This window comes from Muntiacus reevesi, chromosome 19 (assembly GCF_963930625.1).
Source record: "Muntiacus reevesi chromosome 19, mMunRee1.1, whole genome shotgun sequence".
In the NCBI taxonomy this organism is placed as follows: Eukaryota; Metazoa; Chordata; class Mammalia; order Artiodactyla; family Cervidae; genus Muntiacus; species Muntiacus reevesi.
This window is the reverse complement of record NC_089267.1, coordinates 28,126,873-28,143,377: the sequence shown is the minus strand read 5'-3', so window position 1 is coordinate 28,143,377 and position 16,505 is coordinate 28,126,873. Positions and strand designations below refer to the sequence as shown.

The following is a 16,505-nucleotide window of genomic DNA, read 5'->3' as shown; positions in this document are numbered from 1 at the left end:
GTAAAAATTTAAAAATGCAGTTGGTTTTCACATTAAGAAATACTTCTCACGATTCTAAAAAATAGTGTGCTCATCATTGTGCAACATGAATAAAACAAGAATCCAAAGCCTGGCTCATTGTGGTGCCTAAAGAACTCTGCAGATGACAGAATTCTCAAAGGCACTGAGAATGCCTCTCATCCCTCATAAGGCAGCAGAGCCTAGCAAATCAGGCCACATCCATTTCTTCTGCATTGACAAGGAAGGAAAATCAGAGAATATATAGTTCTGTAAAGCCAGTGTTTATATTAATGAAATGGTATGTCTGAGATTCTGAAGAAAACATGTTTAAAAAAATTTATCCACAATTTTTGCAAAAGATGCCAATGGAGATAAACGTCTAAGGTCAGATAAATGGGATACTTTATAGAAAACATATTATTGGTCAAAATATAACTTACCAGCACTGCTACACTATGAAATATAATAGGAATTGCTACTAGACATTTGGAGAAGCTTCCAGGTGACCATGAAAGATAACTGTGGTCAAGGTTCTAACAGAGAAGCCATTCAGTGGCCTAGCTCTTCCTGAATACTATTACTCATAGGATCAAATCTTGGTGGTATTATTTCAAAAGAAGAGAGGATCACAGAGGATGTCTTCATCTCTTTTATGAATGATTTTTATGAAAATCACTCTAGAAATAAAAGATATAATACAGACCATATGTTAAGAGAACTTATTTAATTACTGGCTAATGCTATAGCTAATCTCTTGGGCTTAGAAAACAGTTCAAGTGATTCTCATGAATAACTTAATTTGGTATAAAGAGGTTCTTTCTTTCTCTTTGCAGTTGGTCACGTAAGCAACAGACTGAAAAGAAAAAGAACCAAAACACTTAGATAACAATATCCTTTTATACATCTAACAAAACAGAATTGGAAATAGATACAATTTTTCATTTAAAAAAAAAAACCCTGCTGTAAAATAGCCAATTGCAACTTTTCTATAACGTAACTAATTCTGAATTAGCATTTTAGGAAATTTTAAAAGATAAAGTGGATGATTTCAGTAATAACTGGACTTGATAAATCCTCTTACAAAAATAAGCTAAATAGTTACATAAATTAAAAGAAGCACAGATTTCTTCTCTTTTTTTTAAGAGGGAGGGAAAGCATATTTTCTTAAAATAAAAAGAGTAAATCATATTTTCATGAATGTGTTCTGAATCAAGGAAAGTAATTTTTAGTTAGGACAAAACAGACTCACTTGAAAGAAAGGACAATATAAATATAAGACTGAAGCAATAGTCATGGACTACTGATCTTGAAGATCTGAAAATCAGATTATTTCTACTTCTTTGTTCCCTTTATTTAACATAAAGAAAAATGTACCCTTAGAAATAGCATAGTCAGCAAATAAGAGAGCAAAACTGTGTCTTAATACTACAACATTTCAGAAGGTGTTTTAGTAACACCTATTAAGGTGTCTTATTTTAATGAAATGAAATTTAGGGGAGGGTATCTATCAGAAAACACTTGTGATCATCTTCTATTCTGATATCTGTACTAGTGACAAAAGAGAAAAGAGTATTAAAGCTGGATCAGCTTGCTTTATTTCCAAAGAATAATGGCCAATAATTTCCAGAGAATTCCCTGCCCAGTCTCAGGAGCATCACTGAAGCCAGTTTATGGGAAGGCTGTCCTACCACAGCCTTCTAGCATGGCATCTGGAGAGTCCTCAAAGCATCTACCCACTCTAAGATTGAGGCCACATGACTCAGGCTATTACAAATCCTAAGCCAGAGGGCTGAAGAGGGAGGACCGTGGAAGTGGTGGGAAAGCACATAAAAACTATATGTGGAGCTCTGCTGTCATCACGCAGAGAACTATCCAGTGGGTTTTAAAAAGGCAGATGGTCTCAAGAAAAGTTGAAAGTTTCGGGACCAACTCAATGTCAACTTAACATGTGTGTATTTCACAAAAAATAACCTGCCATCTCACTACAAAAGAGATTTCATTTTTTGTGATCTGGCACGAATGGGGCTGAGAGAGTATAAATTTTCAGTTCCCTGGAGATCTGGTAGAGGTCAGCTATCTAGATCTTCATAGTCAAAATGTATTACATATAAAGTAGTTATATCTAACGTTTTATAAAACGTTAAACTGCAGAAAACAATAAAATTCAAAGCTGTCAAGAGGCTGGAGGGCAGATTTGGGATGGGTATATCAGCATGAAATGTTCCTTTTTGAAATTTCTCTCCTATCTCCATTTCCTTTGTTCATTGTCCCTACTTAAGCTAAGAAGAAAGGAATTCGCTTAAAGTACTCACTCACACCCACCAACCTTTAACTTCACACACCTTTGTCCAGTAGGAAGCAGTTTGCCCTGGCTCTATTCTTTTCCACCAGTTTAGCTTACTACAGCACACATACATTACAGGAAGTAAAATTTGAGAAAAGGGTGTAGGATTCTAAAACACACTACTTTTATTATTATTTTTTTAATCCCCGAACTTTTGGTGAGAAAAGCACTAACTGAAACCCATAATTGCCTCTGTAAGCAGTGACTTAAGAAGTGGCACTCACGTCTCTATTGCTGCTTCGTCTCGTCAGCACATTTCCAGCACAACTTTTTCTGGACCTCCTTCCCCCCACCCGGCCACGTTCTCCGGCCCGCTCTCCACCCCCTGCCCGCCTTTCCTCTTCTCCTCCCCTTTCTTCTAGCCCCTCCTCCCTGTTGAGTCCGTGGCTTGAAACTTTTAAAAGCTCTGTGCTCCAAGTAAGAAAAAAGCTTTTACGAGGTATCAGCACTTTTCTTTCATTAGGGGGAAGGAGTGAGGGAAGTGCTAAAGAGCAGCAGACTTTTAAACTTTAAATAGACAGGTCTGAGTGCCTGGGCTTGCTTTTTCATCTTACTTCATCCTCTGAGGAGTTCAATCACTTGGCTTGCCTACTTCACTTCTTTTAAGAGAAAGAGTAAGTTTTTTAAAGAACTTTACCTAACCGTGTCTTTTTCTAGCAGTAAAACTTTTCTAAAGTTTGTAAATGTTTTAAATGTAGCTTTCATATGATACAATAAAGGGAATGATGAACTTGAAAATGTCTGTTAGTTTTAAAGTTAAAATTAAACTTACGGTATTTACTTTTTGATTGCTGAAAAGTTTTTCTTTTAATAATGCAACAGGTAAATAAGATTCAGATCTATCTGATGAGAATAAAGAACTAATTTACTGGATACTTCGTTTTCCATTTTAGACTATAATTTTACTTTTGGGGGTGATCAGTAACAGTCTAGGTGCTTTGTAACTTCTGGGGGGGGGGGGCGAGGTTAGGGGCCTAGGTTGGGGGTTTGACTGACAACAATACAAAAATCAAAGTGCAAATTTGCTTAGCGTGCTTGCTATAGAATTCTACGCTTTGTGCTTTTTCATATGGAAATGTTGATTGATGTTCTATAGCCTTGCAAAGCAAACTTCTTAACAAAGTGCTTTGTTAAGATCCTGCGGTTACTCGACTTCCACGTGGTTCCTTCCTAGAATTTTGCCCAGTAAACAAAAGGTATAAAAATCAGAGTTGTGATATTGAGGTTCTTAAAGCCACAGTAAAGGGTTACTTTATGTTAGCAGAACTATGGAAAAATCTTGAGACTCGCAAGAGAGCCACCACTGACTCGACCACACTGGCAATTCAGGAGGTGAAATCCCTTGAATGGGTGATGGTTACTTACAAAGCATGAACAGAGGGAGAACAGAAATCTAGACAGGAGTGTATGCCTGGGTGCATTTCCAAAAGGTCTCGTAGGGCAGGGGCTCCTAGAAAGAACAGGAATCGAAATTTCTTAAAGCAGCCCCTTAGAGAGAGCTTCCCCCACCCCACGCCACCCCACCTTCTGCTTGTCGGAACCTGTAACAAACTTCAGACCTCTGGGGCAACTTTTTTGAGTCGCTGGGTGCTGCCAGTAGGCAAAGATAACGCGGATTTGTTATTTAAAAGGGTTCAATGTCTCACATGCTCTTATGGGTAACACACATTCTGTTGGCTAGAAATACAACCTTGCGTTTTCGTGTCCGTTAGGGCTTGTGTCTGATCTAACTCCACAGACTATTTAGTTTAAATTTCTGGTGTGACCCTGCAGCTTGAAGGTGCAGGGGACCCTGCACCCGAGCAGGTTGAAAAGCAAAGAAAAAGGAAAGCTTTGCGGAAGGAGGACGGGGGCCCGGGGCCCGGCGGGCGCGGGCGCCTCCTGCCATCTTAGCATCCGCCCGGCTCGCCCGGGGCTCCGGCGCCGTCTGAGCCCTGGCGACTTGGAAAGGTTTGCTCAGAGCAGTTCTCCGATCCTCTCCAGCCTAGCTCGGCGCAGGTCCGAGTTCCGCCGCTGCGAAGGAAGAGGGAGGGGGAGAGCGGCCGGGGGCGGCCGGGGGCGGGGGACGGACTGTGCCAAATAGCAAAAAGAAGAGCAAATGATTAATTGAATTAACTGTATCACTCTAATTTCCCTTCCAACACACCCTCCCGCAGTGTCCTTTTTTTTTTTTCTTTTGAACTTGCTGAATCCTACTGTATAAACCGTAAGGAAACCTCAGTGCCTTGGGAATTACCTACCGTACCTAAATGGCACTTCTAACTCTTCGTAAGTTCTCGAAACTTCTCAAGAATGGGGGTGGAGTGGGGACAGCGGAGGAAGCCCCATCATGAAATGAGTAAAGCGCTAATGACGTGTCCAGAGGCAAATCCGTTCCAGAATTCGGGAACTCAAATCTTCCTCGGTTCCTAGCAGCGGCTCGCCCACCCTATCCGTTTGGCTAGTCATCCAAATATTTACAGAGCATCTCTGATAAAGCTTATCAAAAGTTCTCCTTAAACCAACTCATCCTCACCCTAGGGCGTGCCTATTTTTCTCTCTAGGGGTACAAAGTGGGGTTGGGAAGAGGAGAGCTATAAACTGTTGGAAAAACAGACATGGCTTTACTTGGAGGTGGGTTTAATTTCTTTTGCTTCCCAAACCAAGTTGGTAATGAAAAGATGCTTAGTTTCCCCCTCTGAAAACTGGACACATATGAAGTTAGTCTAAAATGCCTTGGGCACTTTGAAGAATAGATTATGAAAAAATTTTTAAAGGCCTAACTTGTCCGGGAATTGCTGAGAATAAAAGCCTCTAGTAATGCAGAGATCTCATTAAATTAACTACATCTCAAAGAATGAAAAAATCCAGGGGAAAAAACACTTCATGGAAAAGAAAGAGTAATTAATTCCTCTATGTAGGCCAGGTCGCCTGAAATTTCCTCTGTCCTGGCAACGTGTGTCGGTGGTGCCTTTTAGTTTCCGAAGTCAGTACAGTTTTCACCTGTCCTTTGCCTGCAAAATGCAGTGATCCTACTGCGTTGATCCTACTGCAGTAGCTTTGATCCTACCATGTTCCACATTTTTCTGCTACCTTTTATAGTTGATCACTGCTGCCCTATCCACTCAGTTCCTGGCCTTTTACAGTGTAATTCTTACATTGCTCACCCCTCCTGGAAACACAGCATCAAAGCAAGCATCTGAAAGGGTGTGTTTTCACATATTGAGAGTTGTTTTGTTACTTAGATGTCTTTCATTCCTACCTAGAGGAGAATGGGAACTCACAATGAAGTGCATTCCTTCGTTTCTCTGGTGATGTCCAGAGATGCAGCTGGGTATGAGCCTCAACGCCTCTAAATATATGATACCCGAGGGAAGGGAATGATAGGAAAGTCACCAGTGATTAATACCTCCTACTCCACCTTTCCGGTTCTGACTTCCCTTCAAGATTCTCAGTTGTTGAGATTGTTGAAGCGTATTTACACACGTTAGTTCAGTTCTGGAGAGACAAGTTATTATCTAGTGTTTACCATTAATGTCAGTATTCAATATAGATAAGTCAGGTTTCAAAAAAATCCCTGGAGTTCTCCTCAGTGGGAGTTCTCCCACCCCCCACCCCCTTCAGATAACCACCTAAATTCTCTACTTTGTCTCCGCATTGCCTGTGTAGGTTCACCATTTGCCTATGTATGTACATACTGTCTTTTGCCAAAGGTAAAACACAGACCATGCTAAGCCATTTATATAGAAGTTTTATGTATATAATTTTTTCCATAAGAGTTTCTTAATTTTCAGTAACCTTCACATCCAAGTTTTCCTAGCTGTCTAAATACTTTCTTTAATATATGTGTTTTGGGACTTCCCTGGTGGTCCAGTGGTGAAAATGCCTCTCTTCCCCTGCAGGCGGTGCAAGTTCAATCCCTGGTGGAGGAACTAAGATCCCTCATGCCACGTGGCACTGTCAAAAAAAGAAAGTGTTTTATGGGATGTCTAAAATTCACAGTAATGTAGAAAATACGTAGTGTTTTTATTTTAGCAATTTCTGTAAGGCAGATGCATTCTCTAGTGTATGACTTTTTCCATGATTTAGAGAAGATGTCTCCAAATAGAAACACAAAGACAGGCAGACCTTTCTCATGGTCTTTTCTCTCCAATAATTGATAAAGGGTATATTTGTTTCAGTCTCTTTGAGGTTGCTATTGTACTCATTTCAGGAGCTTTTGGTTGCCATTAGGAACATGTTAATCACTTCTTAGTTATTATTTTGCTAAAGGAAAGAATACTAAAGTTAGAAAATAAAAGGGCTTTATCTATACCTAAAACTCATTTAAAGAGGAATGAAACTTTATTGAGCTTTTATTAAGAGCTTCATGTTCATGAGTTACTCATTCAGTGTTCATTAAGGAAAGAAGATTTAATCCACTTGTGAGGGCTTCACCTCCATCCGATGGCAATCTAAGAGCACAGCTTTTAGCCCACATCTCTGACTTAGGCTCTTTCTTCTATCACCATGAGTGACCATGAGAAACTTCTGCTAGTGGGGAGTTGAGTGATAGCTGTTGGACTAGGGAGAGGATTATCTATTTTGTAGGTGTCATCATCTCTTTGGATGGAGTTCCTCACTCCTCAACTCCCGTCTCTTGTCACTGTTCTGTGGAGGCTGATGTAGATTGACTATGTGATGAAAAAAGGTGAGGGCCAAGGTAAAAAGGCACGTGTGTTCCCCAACCCACCCGAAGAAATGTAGCAGTATTTCATTTTACAAAAGAATCTAAGGCTAATCATGGAGCCATGGGCAGAATTTTAAATAGAAGAGATGTTCACACGAAATAGGTTTGATACACCAGGGCTTCCCTGGTGGCTCAGATAGTAAAAAAAAATCTGCCTGCAATGCAGGAGAACCACGTCTGATCCCTGGGTCGGAAAGGTTCCCCTGGCAAAGGTTCCCCTGGGAGTGGCTAACAGCTCCAGTATTCTTGCCTGGAGAATTCCATGGACAAGAGGAACCCGGAGGGCTACAGTCTATGGGGTCTTGCAAAGAGTTGGACATGAGCAACTAGCACACCTCAGAGTTAGGTTGACTCCCCACATATAAGGAAGCAAAGGTTGTTTATTATCTGATGAATATATATTTTTCATAGTACCTGATTCAAATCACTGAACTGCCTAACACACCCTCAACGTATGTAGAGATGTTACATTAACTGGGATTGATACCAGCTGTTACTCTTCTCCTAAGAGCCCCAATCTTTCCCCAAGATTTATCATTCTTGAAATAAACACAAGTTTTAACAGGTTATTTCTTGCACTGCAAGACACCGTGGGATCTCTCTCGGCAACAGTTGAATTGTGTAGTCCAGTCAGAATTAAAATCCTGTGGAATTGGACAAAAACACAAGTTTTTTTGTTGTTTCTTTGAAAGTTTGACCTGTAAAACAGCATAATAGTGAAACCGCATTAATATCTATGATACCTGATACATTTTGCAAGAATTTCAAGTCACTATGATCTTGTCTAATAAATTCAAGACCCTGTTTAACAAATTCTTTGTTAAAGAGCCTGTTTTCTTAATTTAATCATATTACTTGCCCAGGAATCATTTAAAATATATTGCTTCAACAGACAGTTCTCTGTTACAGCAATTATCACTTGAAAATTGAATAGTTTTTATCATATGAGATACTGACAATACTTTTTTTAACTGTGTGAGTCCCTTTTTAATTAATTTGAAACTTCAGAAGTTTGGGATAGGTAACTGTAATTAAGAGAGTCCCAAGGAGGTAGTAAACAAACAAACAAAACTGGTGAAACCTGGTGACTTTTTTGTTACAGGCCCCTTTTAATTCACTCAATAGATGTTCGGTATCTCTCAACTCTCTTAAGCACTGGAGATACAGCAGTGGAGACAAGAAACTCCCATATAGAACTCACATTCTAGTTGAGAAAAGCAGATATAAGTCCTTGTCATGGAGGCAGACAAACAATAAACAGATAAATATATATAATATGTCAAGTAGAGCTAAAGACCATTAAAAAACAAAAAAAGAACAGTGGGAGTAACCAGTGACAGGCCTGGAGTACTGGCTGAAGAGGTGAGACCAGAACGAGCCATGGGGATGGGACAGAGCTGATCAAGGCAGATCAGCTTGTTAGTTTTTTCCAGGTTGTTTGAGGGGAGTAGATTGGCAAGCAGGGTAACAGGCTCTCGATGTGTAACCTGAAGAGAGGTGACGTGTAACCTGGTGATGGCTGAAATCAGGCTAAGAGCTGGGGGGGGGGGGTGGGTGATGAGACTCCTAGTCTGTTCTGGGGGGAAGACAAAGCCTATAGCATTTGCTGACAGATTGAATATGGGTTGTGTTAATTGAATGTGGGTGTGAATACTACCCAAAGCACATCTAGCTGTTGTAATTATAGAGGAATGGTCACAACTGAGCCCACTCAAAGTCATTCACCACAGGGGAGAGGGGGTTCTTACAAAAGTTAAAGAAAAACATTAGAATTTACTGTTCAGTTTTGAAGTTTGTAATTTGGAGGAGGGGGCCCATACTGCATGGCAAGCTGGCATGCCAGATCCTAGTTCCCCAACCAGGAATGGAACCCCTGGCCCCTGCTGCAGTGGAAGCACCAGGGAAGTCCCAAGAGGCTTATAATTTTTGGCTTAGGATATTAGAAACACATGGCACTTCCTCCTCCCTGATTCCTGCTCCCCCCCCAACCCAAATCCATTAAATGATTTTATCAGGAAACAATCCTGTTTATTATATTTCACTCACTCAACTGATTACAGTATCTCTTCTCAGGAAAAATCTTTAAAATTGAAAGTAAAATGTATTCTAATTCTCCTAATCATTATTAGGACATTAATGACACAGTATCTTGATTATAGCTTTGGCACAGTGATATGTTACTGTGTCTCTGAAAACAGGGACAGTCAAAAGGAAAATTGAAGGTTTATTCTCCTTTTTGAATGAAGTATTTGAGTCTTTGTGTTCGCGGGGAGCAGCCATTGGAGGTAGAGGGTCCGGGGTGGTAGAGTAACAGGTAAGCTCTGTTCCCAGGTGCCCAGAGAGTTCTGCTCCTCACACGGAACCCTCCCCACACTGCAGAGAGTCCAGAAGGTGCTTGGGCAGGTCACCCTTAGGGTGACTGAGGTTTTGGCTTCTAGTCTAGAGGGCCGTGAAGAGCCATGAAAAATGTGATCTAACATGGCACGTAGAGGACATGGTCCAACTGCTGTCAAGCATTTGCCTCTAACGAGAACTTTGTACAGCTTCTTAACCTAGACCTTAATCTATATATAATCTTCCACCTTGGGAACGTAGCAGTGAAGAAATGAGTATACAGGATATATGCTCAATTGCCATGATTTTCTAAAGTATCAAATGAGTATACTTATCTCATACTGTTGATGTGAGTGAGGTATAGAGTCTGTAAATCAATGCTAGGGGATTCTGTAAACATAATCATGACTGCATGACTGCTTCTTTTTTTTTTTTTTTTCATGACTGCTTCTTATAAAAAGGCATTAATTTTTCAACTATGACTTCGAAAAATTAAACCAATAATGGGGATGAGGGGACAAACAGTTAGTAGAATTTCTAATTCACAGCAAAGTGAATGAGTACCAAAAAGGTTCTGTTACCTCTCTTGGAAAATCTGAAGCATTATAAGCCATCACATTAACCACTATCTGACAGTCTCTATGATAGTGCTAATAACAGGTATCTACAGGTTACAAGTTGTCCAACTGGATAATTCATATTAACAGATGAAAGAGTGTAACTCACTTAATTAGTGCAAATGACAACTGTATGGCTCCTTAAATAAAAGACAACTTTGCTACTACTTGGAGAGCTGCCCAGTAACCAGTTCACACACTGGTGGCAGTATAGGTTATTTTTGTGGAGTCTTAGAACTATATGGTAGTCAGGTTTTATTTTCCATAGAGTGTAAAGAAACTTAGTAATTATTTGCCACAAGCATCAGTATATTTTGTTTGAAATAGTAATGAAACATTGACTAAAATAACTTCTCATTATGCCTGAAACACTTTTTATTTTTTTTTGAGCTCAATCGTGTGAATGTGTTGAGATTGTGCAGTTTATCATTTTATACTTGATTGTTTTTGTTGTTCATCTTCCCTACCCCCCACAACTGGAGTATTGAGCAAAAGCAGATGACACTGGCAAAATAGTGAAATTCTCTACAAACAGAATCAGGGCCAATTTACACATCATCACATCAAAACTGTCTATTGATAGAGCTCCAAAAATTCTGCTGTATTTGTTTGACCCTCATGGACTGTATTTCTTCATTCCCAGTGCCATGTCTTCTGCTAAATTGTAGGTTTTTTCTTTTACCTTCTCTCACATCAAACTGTCTGTCAAAGCTAAATTACTCCCTCTCACTTCAAGCCTTTCCCTGGCTATTTAACTCTTTGTCAATCCCACAAGCCTTTTTTCTTAACTGCTCATTCCATACATCAGTTTCACTGTCACTTCACCATCTAAAATGGCCCTTCCTAGTGGGGAAGCTTCTTTTCTTTATGACCACTGACAGAAGGGCATTATTTCCTATAACCTGCTCACTCATCTCTACTCATTACACCCCCACCTCCCCAGTCAGTCTTTGGCACCAGTCTCTGGATTGTCATAAAAAATTACACACTGACTGCTAATTTAGATAGCTGATAAGAGTTTCACTTTATGGATCAGCCATCTCCTCTTTGTTCCATCCAGGAAATCCCAGGCCAGGTTTCCAATTCATTTTTTCTGGCCTTTATAGCCAGGAGGTACAAGCAGTAGACAGAAGTGTAATATTGCTTAGTGGGGAAGAAGATTCCCCTGGATTTCATTTACTTTACATAAGGAGAACAGGCTCACAATTTAATTCCAGCTGAAAAAGTTCTTTATACTAAGACAGCAAACTTATTTCTAGGAAACCTATTTAATCCTACTTTTAGTTATACTCTTTAAAATTCAGTAAGTTCCTGGGAAGTCTTTGCTTTGCTTGTTTTTAATTATTAAATAATTTTTGACTGTTTCATTCTGTTCTGAACTCTCCAATAACTCTCTGCTGAAAATTAGACTGTATTCTCTATGACTGCCTCATGCAATATTATTCATTTCTTCCCAGATTTCAACCCCTGCTAAGATTGTATATATCAAAGCATGAGAACATTTCTAACTTTGACTCAGCTTAACTTTAATTTTAAGACCAGTGTTGTGCATTGGAAAGCCTTGGTCTTGGGATTGAAAGTCTTTTTCTGGCCTTACTGATAGGTGAATATTTCCCAAACTTCCCTGGTGGCCCAGATAGTATAGAAGCTGCCTGCAGTATAGGAGACCTGGGTCCAATCCCTGAGTTGAGAAGATCCCATGGAGAAGAGAATGGCTATGGCTCCAGTATTCTTTGCTGGAGAATTCTATGGACAGAGAAGCCTGGCCAGCTACAGTCCATGGGGGTCACAAAGAGTCAGATATGACTGAGTCACTAACACTTTTAAGGACCTCAGTTTTCATCAGTTGAATGGACTACTGGCAATTAAAAGTATAAATTGAACTAATAACTTTGGGGATTCCTGTCATCTGTATACACTTGAAGCTATTTCTCATCCCCAGTAATGGGAAAGTCCTAGGCTTAAGATATCAAGATAACTGATAGGAGGTTAAGAAGAGTGTGTGGGCTGAGGGCCCAAAATCCAGTAAAGGAACTTGAAAGTTATAGGAATCCAGAGATGAAAAACAACCATTTTTACTATAGATAACAGATTACTTTTTATTTTGCAGGCTATAATTAGTATTGAGGTCAATTGAACTCTTACTTGAAATGTGATGTGCATTTAGTATTTGTTTTTGAAAGTAGGTTCCTGCATCTAGGGACACAGTATGTCACAATGGTACTTTTGAGTACAACATATTTGCCTCTGGGTGGAAGACAGATATCCAAACCACATAAGTCAGTGCTTAAGAAAAAACAGAAGTATAAATAACCACAATATAGAGTATGCACAAAAACACTTGAAATACCAAGGAGAAACATTTCAGTTTACAATTAGGAATAACGTGCTATATGTAATAGGATTGAGGTTTGAAAACAGATTATGTACATGTGCATGGGCATGGGAGTTTTTACCTCAATTCTTAGGTACCTATAGGTTTTGAATATCACACATCAGCATTTTGCTTAGGTAAGCATGCAGATACAGGCCTATCAGGCAAGAAAGATCCTCATTTTTCAGACAATAAAATAAGCAGAGACAATGAGCACTGACAGCTACTCAAGCAACAAGGTGAGACAGCGGTTGAGCAAGTAATACCTCTTCACAAGGTTAAGATCTCACTTTACTTGGCACATAGGATCTGCTGTTTCTAAAACTTAGCATATATCAAGAAAATCTGAGACCTCTTTTCAGGGGAAAATGGAATTATTTGCACTTGTGGGCTATTTTTTTTGCTTTTGTGTTTGGAAGGATGCTAGAACAATAGGAAATATAATGTTTTGATTGTTGGCTGAAAGAAACTGCATATTAAACTAATAATTTGGATCTGTGATTATTTAGTTGTCTTTTGGTTCCTTTTCAGGTGGTACCCAGGCAACATGGGTGACTGGAGTGCCTTAGGCAAACTCCTTGACAAGGTTCAAGCCTATTCCACCGCTGGAGGGAAGGTGTGGCTGTCCGTCCTTTTCATTTTCCGAATCCTGCTATTGGGGACAGCGGTTGAGTCAGCCTGGGGTGATGAGCAGTCCGCCTTTCGTTGTAACACTCAACAACCTGGTTGTGAAAATGTCTGCTATGACAAATCCTTCCCAATCTCTCATGTGCGCTTCTGGGTCCTGCAGATCATATTTGTGTCTGTTCCCACGCTCTTATACCTGGCTCATGTGTTCTATGTGATGCGAAAGGAAGAGAAACTGAACAAGAAAGAGGAGGAACTCAAAGTTGCCCAAACTGATGGTGCCAATGTGGACATGCACTTGAAGCAGATTGAAATTAAGAAGTTCAAGTATGGCATTGAAGAGCACGGCAAAGTGAAGATGCGAGGGGGCTTGCTGAGAACCTACATCATCAGCATTCTCTTCAAGTCTGTCTTCGAGGTGGCCTTCTTGCTGATCCAGTGGTACATCTACGGATTCAGCTTGAGTGCCGTTTACACTTGCAAAAGAGATCCCTGCCCGCATCAGGTGGACTGTTTCCTCTCTCGGCCCACGGAGAAAACCATCTTCATCATCTTCATGCTGGTCGTGTCGTTGGTGTCGCTTGCCTTGAACATCATCGAACTCTTCTATGTCTTCTTCAAGGGTGTTAAGGATCGTGTGAAGGGAAAGAGCGATCCTTACCACGCTACCACTGGCCCACTGAGCCCCTCCAAAGACTGTGGATCTCCAAAATATGCTTATTTCAATGGCTGCTCTTCCCCAACCGCTCCTCTCTCGCCCATGTCTCCTCCCGGGTACAAGCTAGTCACCGGAGACAGAAACAATTCTTCTTGCCGCAATTACAACAAGCAAGCAAGTGAGCAAAACTGGGCCAATTACAGCGCAGAACAAAATCGAATGGGGCAGGCAGGCAGCACCATCTCCAACTCCCACGCACAGCCTTTTGATTTCCCAGATGACCACCAGAATTCTAAAAAACTTGATGCTGGCCACGAACTACAGCCTCTAGCCATTGTGGACCAGCGGCCTTCCAGCAGAGCCAGCAGTCGCGCCAGCAGCCGACCCCGGCCTGATGACCTGGAGATCTAGGTCCAGTCGAGATCCCACTCAGTTGTGGAGAAGAAACAGGTGCTATAAAAAATGCACCTTAGGTGTTCATTTTGTTCCATTGGAGGTGGTACTCAACAGCCTTGTCATGAGGCTTAGAAAACAGGAAGACATTAGAATACCTGGTTCATCGGGGGTGTTAGGGATAGGCGGGTGGAGAGGGAGGGGCTGAGGGAGGTACATGTCGGTATTTAATGTAGTTGATTCAAAAAGCTTAAGTTCTAAGTAAAAGTTGCATTAGGTGATCCATAGGTAAGGCCTTTTTCTTTCCCACACACCCCTAAGAATAGTTCTGTGTATGTGAAAGAGTCAGTGATATTTTTGGCTAAATATTTTTTTGTTCTACCAAGAAACTGAAATAAGTTTGACCAGGAGAAAATACTTTCTGAACATTTAACTTTATCAAGAAAAAGACAGATGATTGTCTTTATGTCCCTGCTAAAAACATTCCATTGTTAAAATTTGCACTTTGAAGGTAAGCTTTGTAGGCCTGACCCTCCAGGTGTCAATGAACTTGCGCTACTAGATTTTTTCTTCGTGGTATCAGTTAAGAGTTCAGATAAGGCCCACAAAAGAAGACTTCCATGCAATTGCAAATCTCAGCCGGTTATCTGTACATTCTTTTTTTACATTCACTTGCATATAGTATTACCATCACTTTGCATCATTCCTCAACTACTATTCATATTCGTTTAATGATTTTTGTAAACATTTAAAAAGCAGTTGGGATATCACTTAACATTTTTTGAGTTGGAGTCAGGGAAGCAAGCCATGCTCAATATTTAACAATCACTTGTCTGTGAATGTGTGTGGAAGAGTGTGTTTTATTTGTCATGTATTGGTACAAATAGATGCAGTATAAACTCACAAACACAGATTTGAAAATAATGCACACATGGTGTTCAAATTTGAACCTTTCTCATGGATTTTGTGGTGTGGGCCAATATGGTGTTTACATTTTATAATTCCTGCTGTGCAAATAAAGCACATTTTTTTTTCCCTAAAATGTTTTTTCTCCATGTATCCTATTAAGGATGCTATGTTTTTGTTTTTTTTTAAATTTAGATTCTTTTTTTTTCTTTTTTCTTTTTTTTTAGAATACAGCAGTAATGCTATTGCTGAAATGAGTGATTTTCTTTTCCTGAAATATAATCATTGATGCTTGAATGATAGAATTTTAGTACTGTAAACAGGCTTTAGTAATTAATGTGAGAGACTTAGAAGAAATGCTTAGAGTGGACTATTAAGTGTGCCTAAATGAATTTTGCAGTAACTGGTATTCTTGGTTTTGTCCTACTTAATACACATTAATTCAGAACTTGTATTCTATTTTGAGTTTGACAGTCTTTTGGAGTAACCATCAACTTTGATGTTTGCACTAAGATTTTATTTGGAATGCAAGAGAGGTTGAAAGAGGTTTCAGTAGTACACATGTAACTAATTTATTTGAAGTCTATGCTAAAGAAATCTACCAGTTTCTTCAAATGCTTTTTAAAAATTCATCACAGATGATTAGGGAAAATACAAAATATCATATTTTTCTTGTTGCATGTCAGCTACATAAAGAGTTTTGTACAATGAGAAATACTAATTTGTTTGACATTCCATGTTAAACTACTGTCATGTTCAGCTTCATTGCATGTAATGTAGACCTAGTCCATCAATCATGTGTTCTGGAGAGTGTTCTTTATTCAATAAAGTTTTAATTTAGTATAAAGATAGCCTTTCTAGCCCGTGTGATTTTTAAAACTTCTATTGCATCTATTCACAATTATCAAAGACAGTTCCATGGATTATGAGGATTTGGACAAAAAAGATTCACAAGATTCCAGAATCTTCTTGTGTAAGCCACCAGGGAAGCCCCTTTAAAAGAATAGTTTTTATTGTTAACTAGATTCAGTGCAACATTGATTAACATTTTTGAGTATTTATTCAACAGAGAAGATGAAGGGTAAGAATGATGAATTTCGAATATAAAATTAATGAAAGTGAAAGTCATGTCTGACTCTTTGTGATCCATGGGAATTCTCTAGGCCAGAGTACTGGAGTGGGTAGCCTTTCCCTTCTCCAGGGGATCTTCCCAACCCAGGGATTGAACCCAGGTCCCCCTCATTGCAGGCAGATTCTTTACCAGCTGAGCCACAAGAGAAGCCCAAGAATACTGGAGTGGGTAGCCTATCCTGTCTCCAGTTGATCTTTCCAACCCAGGAATTGAACCAGGGTTTCCTGCATTGCAGGCAGATTCTTTACCGAGCTATCCAGGGAAGCCCCCCAAAATTAATAAGATGTGTTTAAGATAATAGTAATTTAGTAGGTCTATATATGACAGAAGTAGGACTAGAAAGTGGGTGCTGAAAATTTAAAACTATAGGGCTTTCCAGGTAAAAAAGAATTAGAGCAGGGTTCGTTTGAGT

At 39.8% G+C, this 16,505-nt stretch overlaps 1 protein-coding gene across 1 annotated transcript; it reads left to right on the top strand.

Moving 5' to 3' along the window:
* Positions 1–2,719: 2,719 nt before the first annotated feature.
* GJA1 (gap junction protein alpha 1) lies at positions 2,720–15,812 on the top strand. Its single transcript, XM_065911586.1, has 2 exons — positions 2,720–2,958; positions 12,909–15,812. The coding sequence occupies exon 2, from the start codon at positions 12,925–12,927 to the stop codon at positions 14,071–14,073; it is 1,149 nt and encodes a 382-aa protein (XP_065767658.1). The 5' UTR covers positions 2,720–2,958; positions 12,909–12,924; the 3' UTR covers positions 14,074–15,812.
* Positions 15,813–16,505: the final 693 nt, after the last annotated feature.